At 35.5% G+C, this 23,082-nt stretch overlaps 1 protein-coding gene across 6 annotated transcripts in view; it reads right to left on the bottom strand.

Annotated features, from left to right (window-relative positions):
- CEP120 (centrosomal protein 120) overlaps positions 1-23,082 on the bottom strand; it is an 83,019-nt gene that overhangs the window by 44,054 nt on the left and 15,883 nt on the right. For 5 of the 6 annotated variants that reach the window (XM_032476593.1, XM_032476594.1, XM_032476592.1 and 2 more), the window contains exons 6-7: positions 17,362-17,510; positions 1,347-1,544 (exon numbers count right to left, since the gene is read on the bottom strand). In XM_032476593.1, the coding sequence (XP_032332484.1) occupies positions 1,347-1,544; positions 17,362-17,510 (347 nt within the window). The remainder of the gene's footprint in view (positions 1-1,346; positions 1,545-17,361; positions 17,511-23,082) is intronic. The other variant, XM_032476598.1, reaches the window with a different exon arrangement.

Below are 23,082 nucleotides of genomic sequence, written 5' to 3' on the forward strand. Positions count from 1 at the left end.
TGCAAGTTGCATCAGGAATATATGAATTTAAACAGAAAACAAATACCTCAAGCATTTTTTTTCTATTTCCACTTTAAAATTAATTTAAACACAGTTCTTAAAAAATCAGTGGATCCAGACCTATTTGGAAATTAAAGAACCTCAAATAATTTGTTTTATTCACCCATAACACACCTTGAATGTTTCTCTCTTTTCTTGATTTTCAAACTTTATACATAAAACAGTGCTTAACAGTAAATGGTAAAAGAGAATACCTCTGGGGTGGAATGTATTGTTAATCACTGCTAGCACATCAAAACTTGGACATGACCACCTTTTGCAACCACCAAGAAAAAAAAAAACAACCTGTTCCAGGTATGTGTTATATGTATCACATAAACTATTCTTTTCCCTTACTACACTGAAGCCTTAGCAAACTTAATATTCATATGAACCATATGCAATCATTACATAAAAATATTCTTAGTTCCAGAATCAGCCATGACCTAAAACAGTCTTAATGTTATTAGGTGTGATGTTTTTAATGGGCTGGAGAGAGAGGATTTTTATGATTTAAATGTCCTTGAGAATCAAACTAATAAATAAGTCATTAGTTTTGGTAAGGACTATAAATATGCTGGATGTAGAATAAAATTCAAAGTGCTTTTCCCCTGCATTTCATCATTTTATATAAACTTCAACTTTCTAAATACCTTGGATTTAGCAGAACCACCTCTAGAATTGAGTTCCACTAAAATTCTTAATGCGTCTTTTCATGTCCCACTCAAAACACAAGCAAAGTCTAGTGAGTGGTCACCTTACTTTAAAAAAATGACTACCTAACCCACTGTTTCACTATCCTATTTCCATCTGATTAAAAGCAATCATAATAAAAAACAGAAAAGTAATTTTGGACTAGGTAAGATTCACTTCTAAATAGAGTCTAATTTAAAATTGGTTTACAGAAATACTCAGCCCAAGGGCAGGTTTTAGAAAGTTGTTTTAACTCTTTGCTTTTAACAGCAGTAAGATGTATAAAATCTAGAGTGTGTTGTATGGTGACAGCTAATCTCTACTAGCAATAATGAAATCCGCTTCGTGCCCACAGCTTTAAGCCTCAGGTACAATTTTTTATTATAAAGGACTGATAACTAATCTATCTTTTTTTTTTTTATAGTAACTAGGTTAAGGTGGTATCATCCCCTAAAATTCTAAAGAAACTGTCATGCTATGACTTTGCAAGTCAGGATAATTCCTAAAACCTTAAAAGATGTGGCAGAAAGATGATATCTACTTCAGAAATAAGAGAGTTTAGCTACCTCTTAAAAAATCATCTCTAATAAGAAACAACTTTCTGCCATACCTACCTGCAGTTTAGACTGAAGAGCCAGGTAAACACGAAGAAGTTCTATATTGCTACGTATTCGAACAGACGCTCTCTCTGGCTCAAAGTTTGGGTTGATCAAATCATTGAAGGGTTCGTTTGTAACATCATTTCCCAGTAAAGAATAGTAAAAGAAAAACTCAGGCTGTCTTTCTGGAAGTTTCATGGTACATGGAATTAACTAAACATTTAAAGGGGGAAAAAAAAAAGATTACTAACTTTATAAACCACTACACATGCTCATGACTGATAAATTCCTAAAATATTTGCTAAAATGTTGATTTTTTTATTCCAAGTCATAAAATTAATCACTCAAAATTTCCAATCTCTACCAAATTAGTTTCATTAATTTTTAAAGGTTTATCTTACACAAGCACAGAGACTAAACTACTTTTATAGATTTATGTTTTAATGTTTACATTTCATTCAATTGATTCATGAATGAATACACAAAAGTTCTTTTAGAAGAAAGTGGTCAAATATTTTACCTGGAGCTTTCCTTATTTCCACGTATCTTATTTCATCTTACCTTTATTCCACTATCCACTCCATAAATGAGAGGTTTTTAACAAATCTTAACCCAGGCTATTTACTGTAACATCTTAATCTAGACCTCTGATAAAATACAAATTAAAAAAAAAACTTTTTTAGCTACCCTCAAAATTTGGAGACCTATAAATTAACAGTAACAAAAGAGTGTCTTTTGTACTAGGAGTGTTACTTCTCAAAGTTGGTAGGTTCATGGCCACACAGAACATGATGACATGGGATTCTTATGCCATAAAATGTACAATATCTTCTAACAGACTTTTAATGTTTGGTAGCACGTTGTTTAAAATAACAATAAATTGTAAGTAACTGACATGTTCATCAACAGGAGATGATGGCTTAAATATGTTTGAGTTACCATACAGCATGGTTGCTAAATAATGATATACTGATATGAAAGTTATCTAAGACACTGTTAAGACAAAAAAAGTTACAGGACAGTTTGTACAGTTTGTGAAATAAAAGTACTAACCACTTAGATACAAACAGCCTAGTATTGAGCACACAGTAAATAGTCAATACGTATAAGTATTTTATATAAAGTATATTACTGTATATAAAGTACATTATTACTTTACTCCTATACTTTAAAATGTATGTTTCATTGAGTACATTTTAATCATGTGGACTTTAATCATATATATTTATATACATTGAGAGCCAGCAACTATACACCTGTAGTTGTTAAGAGCACGGTTGTTGAAAAGGACTAAAAGAGATAATATATGTTCACCTCTACAATTCTGCACATAGTCAGCTGTTACACGAACGAGAAAATGTCTGAGGAAAAAACAGACTACCCTTAAGGGTGATTATTTCTGAGGAGTTTAATTAAAAGATACTTGCATTTTCTTTTATTTTCTTCTGTAACCAGAGAGCAATAAAAATTTTACGAAATAAAGTTAGCCCTTTGATATTTCATAGTACCATTTAATTCTAAGTAATTACCACTAAGAGAAGAGATTCTTTTAAAACATCCTTTATCATCCATGGGTTTAGAAACTAGTTTTTTTTTTTTTTACCCTTAACTTTCAATATTTAAAAAGTTAGCAAGAGTATGACCATGCAGTATTCCTGCTCCAAATTCCTTCCTTCTACTACTTTAGAGTATCAAAGTTCTAAGTCATTCATTTGCATCTCAAAGGTGTTTGTTTATTTCTAGATGATTTCTCACACTGCCTTCCACTAGCGTGAGGAAAAAAAAAGAAACTACATCATTATTTTTTTTAATCCTTGGCTTGTCTGTAAAGAATTAAAAAAAAGCAAACAAGTAATACTAAGCAGTATCAAGGGATAAATAAATTATTGGGCTTAATTTTTAGTGCATTTTTAAAAATTATTGTATAATACACATAACAGAATATTTACTGTTTTAACCATTAAAAATTGTACAATTCAGATTCAGAAACAGGCTGCAGGCTCCAACCTGCACAGGCAAGCATTTTCCCTAGCTTTGTTTTACAAGTTGGAATCCTCTGCTGACCTCCACCCTCCCATTTCCACTGTTGCACAAGAGTTTATCTTCCAGAACACTGCTCAGCCAGATTCGAGTATTTTTCCAGTTACCAAGAGAATTTTATAGCAAAGGCTTATAGATGAGAAGGAGTTTCAGCTTAATACCTGATTACTTCTACCACACTGCTGGATGCTTCAGATGGGGATCTGACACTAGCCTTGCAACAGCTTGTTACTGGAGTCCAGCAGATGCAGGACTATACTTAAAGCTCTATGGATTGGGTGATAAATATCTGAAAACCAGACAGTCGTCTCTGTGAAGATTTATCTAGCTGGGAAGACAACATTTCCAAGGAAAAATAATAAATCATAAGGACAGACCTAGAAGAAACCACAAAAAAAAATCTGCTAAGGACCAATAAAAAATCTTTTGGAAAAAATTTAAAGAACACAAGTTTCTCTGCAACTTTTGGTTCACAGAAACCTGTTCTCCATGCCATTCCTTCAGGGGATCCTGATTAACAGATGACTAGCTGATCTGATCAAGATGGAGAATTAGCAGGACCACAAGTTTGTCTCTCCTTGTGACTACAACAGAAGCACAACTAACTAAACAACCATTGGGAAAAAAAAAAAAAAAACTGCAACTAGTGAAAAAAGAACTTCAACTGGAAACATAAAGACAGAACCGCAGTGGGACATTAGGAGGGGCGTGCTTAAGATATAATCAGGCCCCATACCTGCCGGGGTGGGCAACCCACAAGCTGAAGAATAATTAAGTCACAGAGGCCATCCCACAGGAGTGAGAGTTCTGAGACCCCACGTCAGGCTCCCCAGCCTGGGGTTCCACCATTGGGAAGAGTAAACCCCAGGAAATGTGGTTTTGAAGGCTTAGCAGGGCTTGCCTCCAGGAGCGCCACAGGACTGGGGGAAACACACACTTCACTCTCTTGGGAAGCACACACAATTTTGCACGTGCTGGGTCTAAGGGCAGAGGCAGTGATTTCACAGGAACCTGGGCCAGACCTGCCTACTGGTTTTGGAAGGTCTCCTGGGGAGGCAGGGGGTGGGTGTGGTTCACCCAAGTGGCCCTAAAAGCTGGTGGCTGATTGGGGGGGGTGTTCATATACACGAGCTTTCCTGGAGGCTAACATTTTGCTTGGATCATTAGCACCAAAACCTAGCCCCACCCAACAGCCTGTAGGCTTAAGTGCTGGGAAGTCTCAGGCCAAACAACATAGTAGGTGGGAACCCAGCCTCACCCATCAGCAGACTTCCTGAGCCCACAGTCACCTCTAGACACACCCCAAGACATGGCACTGCCCACCAGAGGGCCAGGACAAAGCTCTACTCAGCACTGGGCAGAAACCTACTCCTGCTAGGAAACCTGAATAAGACTCCAGCCCAGCCTCATGCACCAGAGGGCAGAAAACCAGAAATAAGAAAACAACAATCCCAAAGCTTGTGGAAGGAATCTGCAAACACAGACCACACCCTACCCTGGGATTGCCTAGACCCTGGCCCTTGGGTGACAAGAGAGAAGTGTACTGCTGGGACACATAGGTGGTCTCCCACAGAGGGCCACTTCTCCAAGGTCGAGAAACGTAACTAACCTACCTAAAAGCAGAAACAGAAAGTTAGAAAATATGAGGCAGCAGAGGAGTATCTTCCAGGCCAAGGCACAAGATAAAATACTAGAGATATAAGTGATGAGGAGTTCAGAGAACTCAGAAGTATAGATACACAAAGGGAGGTTCTTAGAAAAGAATGAGAAAATATACAGGATGCCCGAACAGAGTTGAAGAATTACTGAAATGAATAACACACTAGAAGGAACGAAGAGTAGACTAAATGAGACAGAAGAATGGATCAGTGAGCTAGAAGACTACTGGAAATCAGTACTGCAGAACAAAAAAAAAAAAAAGAAAAAGAAAAAGAAAAAAAAATGAAAAACTAGGATGGCTTAAGAGAACTCTGGGACAAAATGAAGCACACTAATATTCCCATTACAGGAGTCCCAGAAAGAGAAGGGACAGAGAAAGAACTTGAGAAAATATTTGAAGAGATAACAGCTGAAAACTTCCCTAGCTAGGAAAAGGAAACAGTCACCCAAGCGCAAGAAGCACAAACAGTTCCACACAGGATCAACCCATAGAGGAACACACCAAGGCACATAGTAATCAAAATGACAAAAATTAAGTATAAGGACAGAATATTAAAATCAGCAAGAGAAAAGCAACAAATAACACACAGGGGAACTCCCATTAGGTTATCAACTGATTTTTCAGCAGGAACTCTTCAGGCCAGAAGCAAGTGGCACGATATATTTAAAATGATGAAAGGGAAAAACTTACAACCAGGAATACTCCATCCAGTAAGGCTCTCATTCAGATTTGATAAAGAAATCAAAAGCATCACAGATAAACAAAAGCTAAAAGAACTCAGCACCACCAAACCAGCTTTATGACAAATGTTAAAGGAACTTCTCTAGTAATCAAACCACAAGAAAAGAGAACAAAAAGAAGAGGGGGGAAAAAAAGACTTCCAAAACAAACCCAAAGCAATTTTTAAAATGTCAATAAGATCATACATTATCGATCATTACCTTAAATGTAAAATGGATTAAAAGCTCCAACCAAAAGACATAGACTGGCTGAACTGACACAGAAAAAACATCCATATATGCTGTCTACAAGAAACCCACTTCAGAGCTAGAGACACATCCAGGCTGAAAGGGGATGTAAAAAGATATTCCATGCAAATGGAAACCAAAAGAAAGTGGGAGTATCAATACTTATATCAGACAAAACAGATTTTAAAATTAAGATTGCTAGAAGAGACAAAGAAGGACATTACATAATACTCAAGGGATCGATCCAAGAAGATATAACAATGGTAAATATATATGCACCCAATATAGGAGAACCTCCTATAAAGCCATTAACAGACATAAAAGTAGAAATCAACAGTAACACAATAATAGTGGGGGACCTTAACACCCCACTTATATCATGGACAGGTCATCCAGACAGAAAAATCAATAAGGAAACACAGGTCCTAAATTACACATTAGACCAGATGGACTTAACTGACATCTATAAAGCATTCCATTTGAAAGCAACAGAATACACTTTCTTCTTGTGTGTACACTTCTTACAAACATTTTCCAGAATCGACCACATGTTGGCCCACAAAGCAAGTCTCAGTAAATTTAAGAGAACTGAAATTATACCAAGCATCTTTTCTGACCACAATGCTGTGAGGTTGGGAAACAACTATAAGGAAAGAAAAAAACCTGCAAACATATGGAGGCTAAACAATATGCTACTAAACAACCAATGACAAACAATCCTAAAATTTATATGGAACCACAAAAGACCCAGAAATGCCAAAGCAATATTGAAGAAAAAGAACAAGGCTGGAGGAATAACCCTCCTAGGCTTCAGAAAATACTACAGAGCTACAGTAATCAAAACAGCAGGGAACTGGCACAAAAACAGACATATGAATCAATGGAACAGAGAAGAGAGCCCAAAAATAAGCCAACAGACCTATAATCAATTAATCTTCAACAAAGGATGCAAGAATATACAATGGAGAAAAGACAGTCCTTTAAGCAGGTAGTGTTGGGAAAACTGGACAGCAGCATGTAAATCAATGAAGTTGGAACACTCCCTCATTCCATACACAAAAACAAACTCAAAATGGCTTAAAGAATTAAATGTAAAATAAGACAAGATAAATCTCCTAAAAGAAAACATATGCAAAACATTCTGACATAAATCTTACCAATGATCTCCTAGGGCAGTCTACCCAGGTAATAGAAATAAAAGCAAAAATAAAGAATTGGGACCTAATTAAACTTAAAAACTTTTGCATAGCAAAGGAAACCATTAGCAAAACAAAACAACCTAAGGAATGGAAGAAAATATCTGCAAATGATGCAACTGACAAAGGCTTAATTTCCAGAATATATAAACAGCTCATACAACTTAATAACAAAAAAACAAACAACTCAATCCAAAAATGGGCAGAAGACCTAAATAAGAAATTCTCCAATGAAGCCATATGAATGGCCAACAGGTACATGAAAAAATGCTCAATATCACTAATTATCAGAGAAATGCAAATCAAAACTACAATGAGGTATCACCTCATAGCAGTCAGAATAGCCATCGTTCAAGTCCATGAATGCTAGACAGGGTGTGGAGAAAAGGGAACCCTCCTACACTGCTCATGGAAATGTAGTTTGGTGCAGCCACTATGGAGGAAAGTATGGAGATTCCTCAAAAAACTAAAAATAGACTTACCATATGATCTAGCAATCCCACTCCTGGGAATATATCTGGAGGGAACCTTAATTCAAAAAGATACATGTACCCTTAATTTCATAGCAGCACTACATACAATAGCCAAGACAGGGAAGCAACCTAAATGTCTATCAACAGATGACTAGATAAAGAAATTGTGGTATGTTTATACAATGGAATATTACTCAGCCATAAAAAAGAATAAAATAATGCCATTTGAGCAACATGGATGGACCTAGAGATCATCATTTTAAGTGAAGTAAGCCAGAAAGAGAGAGAAGAATACTATATGATATCACTCAAATGTGGAGTAAAAAAAAAAAGAAAAAAAAAGGGCACTCTAAACTCATCTACAAAACAGAAACAGACTCGCAAACATAATAAACAATCTATGGTTACTGGGAAAGGAGGTGGGAAGGGATAAATTTGGGAGTCTGAGATCTGCAAATGTTATCTACTATATATAAAAATAGATTTTTAAAAGTTTCTTCTGTATAGCACAGGGAACTATATTCAATATCTTATAATAACCTTTGATGAAAAAGAATATGAAAATGAATATATGTATGTACATGCATGACTGGGACATTGTGCTGTACACCAGAAACTGACACATTGTAACTATACTTCCACAAAAAATGATTTTTAAAAAAATGGATCACTGAAAAAATCAAAGGGAAAATGAAAAAATACTTTGAGACAAATCAAAATGAAAACACAATGATATAAAACCTCTGGGATGCAGCAAAAGCATTTCTCAGAGGGAAGTCTACAGAGATACAAGCCTACCTCAGGAAACAAGAAAAACCTCAAATAAACAACCTAATCTTACACCTAAAGTAGCTAGAGAAAGAAGAAAAAAACCCAAAGTTAGTAGAAGAAATCATAAAGATTAGAGCAGAAATAAATGAAATAGAGACTTAAAAAAAAAAAAAAAGAATAGAAAACATCAATGAAACAAAAAGCTGGTTCTTTGAAAAGATAACAAAATGATAAACCTCTAAGTGGACTCATCAAGAAAAAAAGGGAGAGGGTCCAAGTTAACAAACTCAGAAATGAAAAAGGACAAGTCACAACAGACACCACAGAAATAGAAGAGATCCTAAGAGGTTACTATGAACAACTGTACACCAACAAAAAGGACAACCTAGAAGAGATGGAAGATTTCTTAGAAAGGTACAATCTGCTAAGACTGAATCAGAAAGAAATAGAAAATATGAATAGACCAATTACCAGTACTGAAATTGAATCAGTAATTTAAAAACTCCCAACAACAAAAGTCCAGGACCAGATGGCTTCACAGGCGAATTCTACCAAACATTTAGAGAAGAGTTAACACCTATCCTTCTGAAACTATTCTGAAAATTTGCAAAGGAACACTTCTGAACTCATTCTATTAGGCCACCATCACCCTAGTGCTAAAACCACAAAGATATCACCAAAAAAAAAAAAGAAAGAAAAGAAAAGAAAAGAAAAGAAAAGAAAAGAAAATTACTGGCCAGTATCACTTATTAATATCAACAAAATACTAGCAAATTGACTCCAATAATGCATAAAAGTATCATACACCATGATCAAGGATTTATCCCAGGGATGCAAGGATTTTTCAATATCCGCAAATCAATGTGATACACCACATTAACTACTGAAGAATAAAATGCATATGATCATCTCAATAGATGCAGAAATGACTTTTGATAAAATTCAACATTCATTTATGATAAAAAGTTTCCAGAAAGTGGGTATAGATGGAACATGCCTCAACATAATAAAGGCCATATATGACAAACCCTAACATCATACCTAATGGTGAAAAGCTGAAAGCATTTACTCTAAGATAAGGAACAAGACAAGGATGCCTAGTCTCGCCACGTTTATTCAACATAGTTTTGGAAGTTTTAGCCATAGCAATCAGAAAAAAAAAGAAGAGAATTCAACTGGGAAATGGAGGAGTAAAACAGTCACTGTTCGTGGATGACATGACACTATACGTAGAAAACCCTAAAGAAGTGGACAGAAGACTACTAGAGCTCACCAAAGAATTTGGTAAAGGTTCAGGATACAACATTAATATACAGAAATCAGTTGCATTTCTATACATGGACAACAAAATAGGAGAAAAATTAAGGAAACAATACCATTTACCATCGCACCAAAAAAAAAAAAAAAAAAAAAACACTAGGAATGAACCTACTCAAGGAGACAAAGGACCTGTACTCCAAAAACTGTAAGAACACTGATGAAAGAAATTGAAGATGACATAAACAGATAGAAAAATAAACCCTGTTCTTGGGTTGGAAGAATTAATATTGTTAAAATGGCCATACTACCCAAGGCAATATACAGATTCAGTGCAGTCCCTATCAAATTACCAACGACATTTTCACAGAGCGGGAACAAAAAATGTTCAAATTTGAATGGAAACACAAAAGACCCTGAATAGCTCAAACAATCTTGAAAAAGAATGGAGCTGGTGGAATCACACTCGCTGACTTCAGTAATCAAGTTATAGTAATCAAAATAGTATGGTACTGGCACAAAAACAGACACACAGATCAATGGAACAGGATAGAAAGTCCAGAAATAAATCCACATATTTATGGTCAATTAACTAATCTACAACAAGAAGCAAAAATATGTAATAGAGAAAAGACTGTCTCTTCAACAAGTGGTACTGGGAGAACTGGACAGCTACCTATAAAAGACTGAAATTAGAACATTCTCTAACACCATATACAAAAATAAATTCAAAATGAATTAAAGACCTAGATGTCAAACCAGGTACAATAAAACTCCTACAGAAGAACATAGGCAGAACATTCTTTGACATAAATCACAGCAATATTTTTTTTTATCCAGCTCCTAGAGTAATGGAAATAAAAACAAAAATAAACAAATGGGACCTAATTAAACTTAAAAGCTTTTACATAGGTAAGGATACCATGAACAAAATGAAAAGACAACCTATGGAATGGGAGAAAATATTTGCAAATAATGGGACTGACAAGAGACTAATTTCCAAATATACAAACAAGCTTACATAGCTTAATACTAAAAAAAAAGCAACTCAATCCAAAAATGGGCAGAAGACTTAAATAGACATTTCTCCAAAGAACACATCCAGATGGGCAACAAGCACATAAAAAGATGCTCAACATCACTAATTGTTAGAGAAACGCAAATCAAAACTACTGTGAGATATCACCTCACACCAGTCAAAATAGCCATCATTCAAAAGTCCATGAATGATAAACGCTGGAGAAGGTGTGGAGAAAAGGGAACCCTCCTACACTGCTGGTGGAAATGTAGTTTGGTGCAGCCATTATGGAAAGAAGACTAAAAATAGACTTACCATATGATCCAGCAATCACAATCCTGGGCATATATCCAGAGGGAACTCTAATTCAAAAAGATGCATGCACCCCAATGTTCACAGCAGCACTATTTACAATAGCCGAGACATGGAAACAACCTACATGTCCAACAATGGATGGGTGGATAAAGATTGTAGTGTATTTATATAATGGAATACTACTCAGCCATACAAAAAAATAATAAAATAATGCTATTTGCAGCAACATGCATGGATGGACTTGGAGAATGTCATTCTAAGTGAAGTAACCCAAAAAGAGAAATACAAATACCATATGATATCACTTACATGTGGAATCTAAAAAAAAAAAGACAAAGTCAAGGACCTTTAGTTCCTCCTCAAGGCCTACAGTTAATATCCTGCGCTATTTTCTTGAGTTCTTTTGCAGATACTGAAACCCCCACCAAGTGGAAGAAGCTGACTGCATGCTGACCACAACACATGGACTCTAGACCAGTTGAAACCACAAGGTTGATGATGTTAATACCCAATTACCTCACCACCAACCAATCAGAAGACTGTCCAAGCTGATCATGCACCCCACAATACTATTCCTCACCTTGTCTTTAAAAGCCTTTCACTGAAAGCCATCAGGGAGTTCAGGCCTTTTGAGCATTAGCCGCCCATATTCCTTGCTTGGCCTTGCAATAAACACTGCACTTTCCTTCACCACAATCCGGTGACAGTAAATTGGCTTTACTGTGCATGAATAAGGAAACCCAAGTTTGGTTGGTAACAATATCTTCCCTCCAAGACTGAGAACTCCGATAGGGTAAAGAACAGGTCTTACTCCCATTCTCCAGACAGTAGCAGCATACTAGGTGCTCAGCATAAATAGGCCAAACTGAACTAGTCTATGTGCATGGCCTCTTCACAAACTTCCATCAATTGTTCTATAACAATGGTAACCAAAGCCTAACATGCATTTTAGTTTCGAGATTTGTAAATTCACCATTGATTTTAATCATCATTCCTGTTATCACTTGGTTAGACAAGCCCTTGTAGCCCAAGGATATTATTTTGTTTTCTGACAGTTTAGGCTCTCTGCTCTTAGCCTCTTTCAGACTATTGCTTTTAGGCATTTCTTAACTTCTAATACCTAAAACAGATGGCAGGGAGAGAACATGACAAGAACTGATCTTCAAACCAGTCTATTTATTGGGAGGTTTGATAAATAGGTTTTATGAAGTGATGAACTAACTTTTAAGTGGATAAAAAGAGTGGTTTGAATTAGCTGGGGATTTAGGTTGTCTACATACACTGCAGGCAATCACTACAGAGAAGAGGAAATAGGACAGTCATGTAACTATTCCATATTAAATAATAGTATGCCTTGGGAAATTCAGCAAGATATACAACCATGGTTAACCCTCCTATTGCTATGTCACCCTTTCTATGAAAATAAAGATTCAATATTTGAAGGAAAAAAAAAAGTCTACCCAGGGTAAATGCTGGAAAGGGTGTGAAGAAAAAGAACTGCTGATGGAAATGTAAATTGGTGCAGCCACTATAGAGTACAGCATGGAGATTCCTCAAAAACTAAAAATAGACTTACCATACGATTCAGCAATCCCACTACTGGGTATATATCTGCATTTTACTTGAGGAAAATATAATTCGAAAAGACACATGTACCTCAATGTTCACAGCAGCACTATTTACAACAGCCAAGACATGGAAACAACCCAAATGCCCACTGACAGATGGATAAAGATGTGGTATGTATACGTGTGTGTATATTTATGTCTGTGTGTATGTATACACACACACGCACACACACACAGTGGAATACTACTCAGCCATAAAAAAGAATAAAATAATGCCATTTGCAGCAACATGGATGGACCTAGAGACTGTCATTCTAAGTGAAGTTAAGTCAGAAAGAGAAAGAAAAATGCCATATTATATTACTTATACATGGAATCTTAAAAAAGGACACAAATCAACTTATACACAAAACAGAAAGAGACAAAGACATAGAGAGCAAACTTATGGTTACCAGGGGGGTAAAGGGGGTGGGAAGGGCTAAACTGGGAATTTGAAATTTGCACCTCTTGGGGAGTGATGGAAATGTTAGCTATCTTGATTGTGGTGGTTTCATGGGTATATACATCTATCAACATTCATCAAATTGTACATCTGAAATATGTGTAGTTTACTGTACAGGAACCATACCACAATAAAGGTGTTTAAAAAATTGTACACTTCAGTAATGTTAAGTATATTCACAATGCTATACAACCATCACCAGCCTCTAGTTTCAAAACTTTTTCATCAGCCCAAACAGAAACACCAGAACCATAAGGCAGTCACTCCCATTCTGCTTTCCCAGCAACTTCTCCTACCCCTGGAAACTACAAATCTGCTCTTCGTCTCTATGGATTTGCCTATTTTGGATATTTCATACAAATGGAATCATACGATACGTGGCTTTTGTGTCTGGCTTACAGCACTCAGCATGTTTTCACCATTCGTACTTGTTGTAGCATGTATCAGTACTTCATTTCTTTTATGGTTGAATAGTATTCCACTGTATGTATATACATGATGTTCATCTATTCATCCACAGATGGACATCTGGGTTATTTCTGTGATACTATGAATAGAACCGCTATGACAATTAGTGTACAAGTTTTTATTTGAATACCTTGTTTTCAATTCTTCTGATATACACCCGGAGTGAAATTGCTGGGTTCTATGGTAATTCTGTTTAGTCTTTTGAGGAACCTATTTAGCTGCATTTTCATTAGAGATAGCAAATAGCTTACAAAACATCAATCTGTGTTTTTTTTTTTTTTAACTAAACTGAGTGATTTGTCCTAATAAGTTACTTTGTATTACCAAGAACTGCATTTTACTCGTGGATTTGATAGGTGAATTACCCACAACAAGCTTTCACCATATAAATATAGCTTCACACATACAAACTATATGCTAAACACGTTAGTGCTGTCTCATCCTTCATGCACACCTGCAGAGCTGGTAGTATCACCATCATACAACCAAGAAAATTCAAGCCTAAGAAAGGTTAAGTAAGTTGCCTGAGATAAAGAAACTAGTAAGTAGTAAGAATGAGATTACAACTCAAATTCATCTTACTCTAAAACCCCTTCAGAGACAAGAGAGCAAACTATGGAAACAATAGAATGTGGAAGGTGACCATGTGGCCAGAAATAACTAGGCCATTAGTTATAAAACCTTCTGAAGACTTGGTTTCCTCATCCTGAAAATGAAAATAATCATCCCCTAAAGTTGTGGTAGGACTCAATGCAATATTAGCAAAATGTCTCTTTCACAAAACATAGCATAAGTGATTGATAAATATTAACAGTCATACCTTCTGGGGGAGTTGAAGAAATATTTTTAAAAATAAAACAGCAGTTTTAAAGACTTTGCACGTATTTACTAGCATAGTAAAAATACAGTAGACTCATTATCTAATGTGCGTTCTGATGTGGTCAATCTAGCTTTCCCCCCAACCAGTGTGCATTACTAAAATCTGGGGCAATCCACAAGTAGAGCTTTATGAAGAGAAGAAGAAAAATAAGGAAATGGATGGAGAAACACAAAAGGACATACAAAATGTCAATGAGGAAATCAGAGTATCACACTGAGGGAGAAAGACTAAAAGCTCAAAGAATACACATATAAAAAGTACTTTTTGTAGTGGGCATGAAATTCAGTGTGACAAAGTTAAACATATTTCCTCAGAAAAGTCTTTACCTGATAAATCTAAGATTTAGTGTGGTCACTAACTCATATTTCACTTACAAATATGGATTATCTGGCAAATTTATACCTCTAAGAATGTGAATAGTTGGATAAAAATTTTATAGTCATAAGCCATATTCTCTTTTTTTTAAAAACACTAATTTGTCAGGTGCTATAGATCAACATACTGTCAGAAAAACTCGATGTGATCCTGAAAAGGACAATGAATCAGCAGCTACTTTTGTACTGAGCCATTGCTGGAAAGAGGCAATCGGCCATAGGCCCCGAGCATCCCTGCATATTTCTGCTGAGCACACTAAAACTGACCACTCTTACCCAGGCCACCTCCCAGGGTTGTTTATGCAGCTTGAAACCCTGAGAAATAAGGTAATGTGTCTTCCCAGACAAAGACCAGGACTGCTTACAATAAAAGTGGTATATTCCTCAGCTGTGACACACACCCAGTGAGTGTGGAGCAACCAACTAGGCCCCCTATATCACCGCCACAGAACCTGGAGTAAGAGGCACTAAAAGAAATATGCTATTTCTGTTGCTTGCTGTGCTGAGTGATACACTCCTTTGTCTCTGACCCAAGAATCTTCTGTCTTCTGCCAGCATCCAAGAAAAACAGTATCAGGCTAATTTGTTAGTTTGTAAATAAGAAAAAATCCAATCCCAGACCTGAAAGCTATTGAGACCTGAAAGACTGAGACAATGTTCCCAGCATAGTATATTTTTCCGGAAAGTAAATTATTTAATACTTGGAAAAAAATCCTTTCATACCAGCCCTTATAATGTCACACAGTACAATGCCAAACTGTTTACCTATAGTCTTTCTTCTAAGTTCTGAGAGATTTAATTTCTCCTCCTACTATCAAAATCATCCCAACTTATTCTTTTCCTAAAGCAAAACTGCTTTCCGATAATTTAGAAAAATGTTTTCTTCATATTTTTTAAGTTCACTTGCAAGTCTTTTTAATAATGAAAAAACAGATTTTAAAAGTAAAATGTTTTCTATAGCACTAGAACCAAAACAGACACGTAGATCAACGGAACAGGATAGAGAGCCCAGAAATCCCACACAGTTATGGTCAGTTAATCTATGACAAAGGAGGCAAGAATATACAATGGAGAAAAGAGACAGTCCCTTCAATAAGTGGTGCTGGGAAAACTGGACAGCTACATGTAAAAAGAATGAAATTAGAACATTCTCTAACATCATATACAAAAATAAACTCAAAATGGATTAAAGGCCTAAATCTAAGACTAGATACTCTAAAACTCCCAGAGGAAGACATAGGCAGAACACTCTCTGACATAAATCACAGCAATATTTTTTTCAAACCAGTTCCTAGAGTAATGGAAATAAAAGCAAAAATAAACAAAGGGGACCTAATTAAACTTAAAAGTTTGTGCACAGAAAAGGAAACCATGAAAATAATTAAGACAACCTACGGAATGGAAAAAAGTATCTGCAAATGATGAGACTGACGTGAGCTTATTTCCAAAATATACAAACAGCTCATACAGCTTAGTATCAACAACTACAACCAACAACAACAAAAACTCCATTCAAAAAATGGGCAGAAGGCCTAAATGGATATTTCTCCAAAGACACTGAGATGCCAACAGGCACATGAAAAGGTGCTCAATATCACTAATTATTAGAGAAATGTAAATCAAAACTACAAGGTATCACTTCACACCAATCAGAATGGCCATCACTACAAAGTCTATAACTAATAAATGCTGGAAAGGATGTGGAGAAAAAGGGAGCCTCCCACACTGTTGGTGGGAATGTAAAACGGTGCAGCCACTATGGAGGACAGTACGGAGGTTCCTTAAAAAACTAAAAATAAAGTTATCATATGATTCAGCAATCCCACTCCTGGGCATTTATCCAGAGAAAACTGCAACTCGAAAAGATACATGCAGTGTTCATACCAGCACTACATACAACAGCCAAGACATGGAAACAACATAAATGTCTGTCGACAGATGACTGAATAAAGAAGATGTGGTGTGTGCGTGTTCGCACACACACACAATGGAATACTACTTGGCCATAAAAAAGAATGAAATAATGCCACTTGCATCAACATGGATGGACCTAGAGATGATTATACGAAGTGACATAAAAAGACATATCAAATGATATCACTTATATGTGGAGCCAAAAAAATAAATAAGACACAAATGAACTTATTTACAAGCTGGAAATAGACTCACAGACACAGAAAACAGTTAACTATGTTCACCAAAGCAGAAAGGTGTGAGGAGGAATAAATAAGGAGTTTGGGATTACCGTATACAATTACTATTAAAAAAACAGATAAACAACAAGGACCTACTGTATAGTACAGGAAACTACATTCAGTATCTTATAATAACGTATAATGGAAAAGAATGTGAAAAAGAATACATATATATGCGTATGTATAACTGAATCACTTTGCACATCTAAAACTAACAACTAAAATCTAAAACAACATTGCAAATCAACTATAGTTCAATAAAATTTTTAAACTATTAAAGAATAATAATAAAATAAATGTTTTCAAAAGTTCTTTATGAATCACCAATCTGAGGGAAAGACTAACCTGCTCCAACTGGGTGGCGAATGCTATGGTCACTGACAAAATGAAGAAGTCAGTACAATACTCTGCTGGTCCGATCTGATGGTAGCCTCCCTCCTCATTCAGCACTGCCACAATGTCCTTTGGGTCAAGTCCAGACAGGCTGGCAGGTACTTTATGGAAAAAACACAATTAAACTACATTGTAGTTTTCCATAAACAATTATAAGATTTTGAAAGCTGGTTTTCTTTTGCTTTTTCATTTACTTGGCAGTTTTCATAGATACAGTTGATGTCCAGTAAGGTTTCCTTTGATTTTTAATATATTCTCCAAAGAAACCTTATTTAACCACCATTTTTTTCTGCACATAAAAGTCATATTTTGAAATAAGACACTTGTAAAACTTCAATTTAATAAACCACATAGAAAAGGCATCACAGGTTTCCCAAATGAAGTGAATCTAAACTGTGAACTAAAATAAGCAAAACTGACCCAGAATTGCCAAAGCAATACTGAAGAAAAAGAACGAAGTGGGAGGAATAACCCTCCCAGACTTCAAACAATATTACAGAGTCACAGTAATCAAAACAGCAGGTACTGGCATAAAAACAGACATGTGACTCAATGGAACAGAACAGAGCCCAGAAATAAACCACACACCTATATAGTCAATTAATCTTGTCAAGAATACACAACAGAGAAAAGATAGTCTCTTCGGCAAGTGGTGTTGGGAAACCTGGGCAGCTACATGTAAATCAATGAAGTTGGAACACTCCCTGACATCATACACAAAAATAAAGCCAAAATGGCTTAAAGACTTCAATATAAGACAAGATACGATAAACCTCCTAGAAGAAAACATAGGCAAAACATTCTCTGACATAAACCTTGGCAATGTTCTCGTAGGGCAATCTACCCAGGCAATAGAAATAAAAGCAAGAATAAACAAATAGGACCTAATTAAACTTACAAGCTTCTGCACAGCAAGGGAAACCATAAGTAAAACAAACCTATGGAATGGGAGAAAATATTTGCAAAAGGTGAGACTGACAAGGGCTTAATTTCCAGAATATATAAACAGCTCATACAACTTATGAAGGAAAAAAAAAAAAAAAACCCAATTCAAAAATGGGCAGAACACCTAAACAAGCAACTCTCCAATGAAGACAACAGACATGAAAAAATGCCCAATATCACTAATCATCAGAGAAATGCAAATCAAAACTACAATGATTTATCACCTCATACCAGTCAGAATAGCCATCATTTAAAAGTCTATGAACAATAAATGCTGGAGAGGGTGTGGAGAAAAGGAAGCCCTCCTACACTGTTGATGGGAATGTAGTTTGGTACAGCCATTATGGAAAATAGTATGGAAATTACTCAAAAAACTAAAAATAGACTTACCATATGATCCAGCAATCCCACTTCTGGGTATATATCTGGAGGGAACTCTAATTTAAAAAGATACATGCACCCAATGTTCATAGTAGCACTATACACAATAGCCAAGACATGGAAGCAACCTAAAAGTCCACTGACAGATAACTGGATAAAGAAGGTGTGGTATATTTATACAATGGAATACTACTCAGCAATAAAAGAGAGTAAAATAATGACATTTGCAGCAACATGGATGGTCCTAGAGATTGTCATTCTAAGTGAAGTAAGCCAGAAAGAGAAAGAAACATACCATATGATATCACTTATATGTGGAATAAAAAAAAAAAAAAAAAAAGAAAGAGGATACTAATGAACTCACGTACAAAACAGAAACAGACTCCTAGACATAGTAAACAATCTATGGTTACCACGGAAAGAGGGTGAGAAGGGATAAATTTGGGAATTTGAGATTTACTAATGTTAGCCACTGTATATAAAATTAGATTTAAAAAAAAAGTTTCCTCTGTATAGCACAGGGAAATATGTTCAATATCTTGTAATAACCTTTAATGAGAAAGAATATGAAAATGAGTATATGTATGTATATGCATGACTGGGACATTGTGCTGTATACCAGAAATTGACACATTGTAACTGACTGTACTTCAATTAAAAATAAATGAGTAAAAATAAGCAAAATTTGGCTAAAAAGAAAGGTGACTGAATAGAGAATGAAAAAGTGTCCAGGCAGAAGGAACAATATATACAAAGACTCAGAACCAAGAGAAAGCATGTGGTTAGAGAACTGAAGTAGGTGAGGCGTGCTAGACCAGACTGAGGATCAAGTGCGGAAAGAGCATAGGGGATAGAGTGATAAGTAGAGGCTGTATCATAAATAGTCTTCTTGAATGTGTTGAAACATTTGGATAGTTTTCAAAGATTAAGAGAAAACCATAAAACAATTTTGAGAAGAGAACAGATACAACTAAATAGGCTTCCATATGAAGAAACTGGAAGGGGATAGGGTTTCCTTAAATTGATTAAGGAAAAAAAAACACTAAATAACTAAAGCTAAAATAATAGACAATATTCTGTAATAGGGAGTAGGCCAGTAAGTCAGCACTCTCCAAGTTGGTAGGTTCAGACTCATACAACTTTTTGGAAGGTAATATATCAGGGCTTATCAAAATTTTATATATGCATACTGTATAAAGCAGCAGTCCATGACTCCTTCAGGAGTTAACCCTGAAGAAAATGCTTACTGCAGCATTGCCTAAAAATAGCATAATGGTTAAGAGCACAGACAAGAGTCACAGACCAAAATTCTAATCCCAGTTCTGTCATTCAGTAGTTGTACAGGGAGATTATATAATCTCCTTTAGCATCCATTTTTCCTTCTGCAAAGCTTTTACAGGGTTGTTACAATCAAATTAGATAACAAAAGTAAAGCACTTAGCATAGTGCCTGATAATTCAGTACTTTAATAAAGGTAGCCATTAAATATTAAGGTCAGTAGAGTTCAGACATCAAAATAGTAACTATGACAGGTTTCTCATTATCAGAAAGGGGTTCTAGGATAAATCTTATGGTGTAGGATTAAAAGGATTGAAGGTGTCACTGTGAATGAATGTTGTTTAGTATATGCATGGATAAAAGAGACATAAAAGCATATATGTACAGATACTTATGTGTGCGTGTATATATATATATCTGTGTATGCATGTATATGTGTATATGTATGCAAACATGGGGACAGCAACAGGTACAGTACAGGGGACAAAGGCTGACCGAAAGACTGAAACCTAATCACAGGACTATAAAATGCTTCCCTTCCCGGAACCCTCCTACACTGCTGGTGAGAATGCAGTTTGGTGCAGCCACTGTGGAAACAGTATGGAGATTCCTCAAAAGACTAGGAATAGACTTATGACCTAGGAATCCCACTCCTGGGCATATATCCAGAAGGAACCCTACTTCAAAATGACACCTGCACCCCAATGTTCATAGCAGCACTATTTACAATAGCCAAGACATGGAAGCAGCCTAAATGTCCATCAACAGATGACTGGATAAAGAAGACGTGGTATATTTACACAGTGGAATACTATTCAGCCATAAAAATTGGCAACATAACGCCATTTGCAGCAACATGAATATTCCTGGAGAATGTCATTCTAAGTGAAGTAAGCCAGAAAGAGAAAGAAAAATACCATATGAGATCACTCATATGTGGAATCTAAAAAAAAACCAAAACATAAATACAAATCAGAAATAGACTCATAAACATAGAATACAAACTTGTGGTTACCAAGGGGGCGGGGGGGGTAGGAAGGGACAGACTGGGATTTCAAAATGTAGAATAGATAAACAAGATTATACTGTATAGCACAGGGAAATATATACAAGATCTTATGGTAACTCACAGTGAAAAAAAAAAGTGACAATGAATATATATATGTTCATGTATAACTGAAAAGTTTGCTCTACACTGGAATTTGATACAACATCATAAAATGACTGTAACTCAAAATATTTTACAAAATGTAAAAAAAACAATGCTTCCCTTCCCCCAACACCTTACCACTACATTACTCAAAGCCTATTTTCCTTTATCCAATATATTATGTCTATCATCAACAAAAAATTACAAGGCACACTAAAAGGCAAAAAAAAAATCCATAATCTGTGCTTCCATCTTAGGAAAATAGAAAAACAGGAGCAAATTTAATTTAACATAAGCAGAAGAGACATACTAAAAACTACAGAAGAAATCATAGAAATTGAAAACAGAAAAATCAATGGAGAAAAAAACAAAATCAAAAGCCAGTTCTTTGGGAAAAAAAAATCAATAAAATCAATAAGCATCTAGCCAGCCTAAGGAAAAAAAGAAAACACAAATTACTATTATTAGAAATGAAAAAGGGGACATAACTACAGATGCCACGGACATTAAAAGTTTAATAAAGGGACAGTATAAACAACTCTATGCCCACAAATTTGATAACCTAGATTGGAAATGGTCCAATTCCTTTTAAAAACACAATCTGCCAAAATTCACACACGAAGAAATCCTCTACAATTTTTTTCACAAGACAATACTAAAGGGACTACGTCGTAACTCACTATATGAGGCCAGCATTATCCTAATATCAAATCCCGACAAAGACATTACAAGAGAAAACAACAAAGACCACTATCTCTCATAGTCATAAATGCAAAAATCTTCTACAAAGTATTAGCTAATCAAATCCAACACAATGTATAAAAAGAACTACAAACTACAACCAGATGGGGTTTATCCAAGGTACAGAAGATACGTAACATTCAAAAAGCCATTAATGTAATCTATCATCTCAATAGGCTAAAGAAGAAAAACCACATGGTCGTATCAATACATGGTCGTATCAATACATGCTGAGAAAAGCATCTGATAAGCTCCAACACTCATTCATGATAAAACATTCTCAGTAAACTAGAAATAGAGAGTAACTTCCTCAGCTTGAAAAACAACATTTACAAAAAATCTACAGCTGACATCATACTTAATGGCTAGTAGCTTTCCCTAAACTAAGATCAGGAATAAGGCAAGGATGTCCTCCTTCACCACTGCTGTTCAATACCATACTGGAAATCCTAGTAACTAATGCAGTAACACAAACAAAGGAAACAAAAGCTTGCAGATTGGGAAGAAAGACATAAAACTGTCTTTGTTTCCAGGTAACTAGCCTATCCATCTGTGGAAAGATCAAAAAAACAAGAACAAAAACAAAAAAAATCAAATTAAAAAAACCCTATTCCTGGAACTAATAATAAGCAATTATAGTAAGGCTGCAGGAGACAAGATTAATATACAAAAGCCAATTACCTTCCTATAAACCAGTAATGATCAAGTGAAATTTGAAATTAAAAATACCATTTACATCAGCACCCAACATAGATATTTAGAAATAAATATAACAAAATATGTACAAGATCTATATGAGATAAACTACAAAACTGATAAATAAAAGAACTAAATAAATGGAGACAGATTCTATGCTCATGGATAGGACAACTCAATATTGTCAAAATACTAGTACTTCCGGCTTGATCTATGCAATCAAGTAGTCCCAATCAAAGTCCCAATAACTTATTTTGTAACACGGACAAATTGATTCTAAAGCTTTTATGAAGAAGCAAAAGACTCAGAATAACCAACTCAATACTTAAGAATAACAAAGATGGGAGTACTGATACTACTCAAACTCAAGACTTACTATAAAGTTACAATAATCAAAACAGTGTAATCCTGGTGAAATACACACAAAGATCAATGAGACAGACAGAGAGCCTATAAATAGACCCACATATATACAGTCAACT

The sequence above is a fragment of the Camelus ferus genome, chromosome 3, assembly GCF_009834535.1.
Source record: "Camelus ferus isolate YT-003-E chromosome 3, BCGSAC_Cfer_1.0, whole genome shotgun sequence".
In the NCBI taxonomy this organism is placed as follows: Eukaryota; Metazoa; Chordata; class Mammalia; order Artiodactyla; family Camelidae; genus Camelus; species Camelus ferus.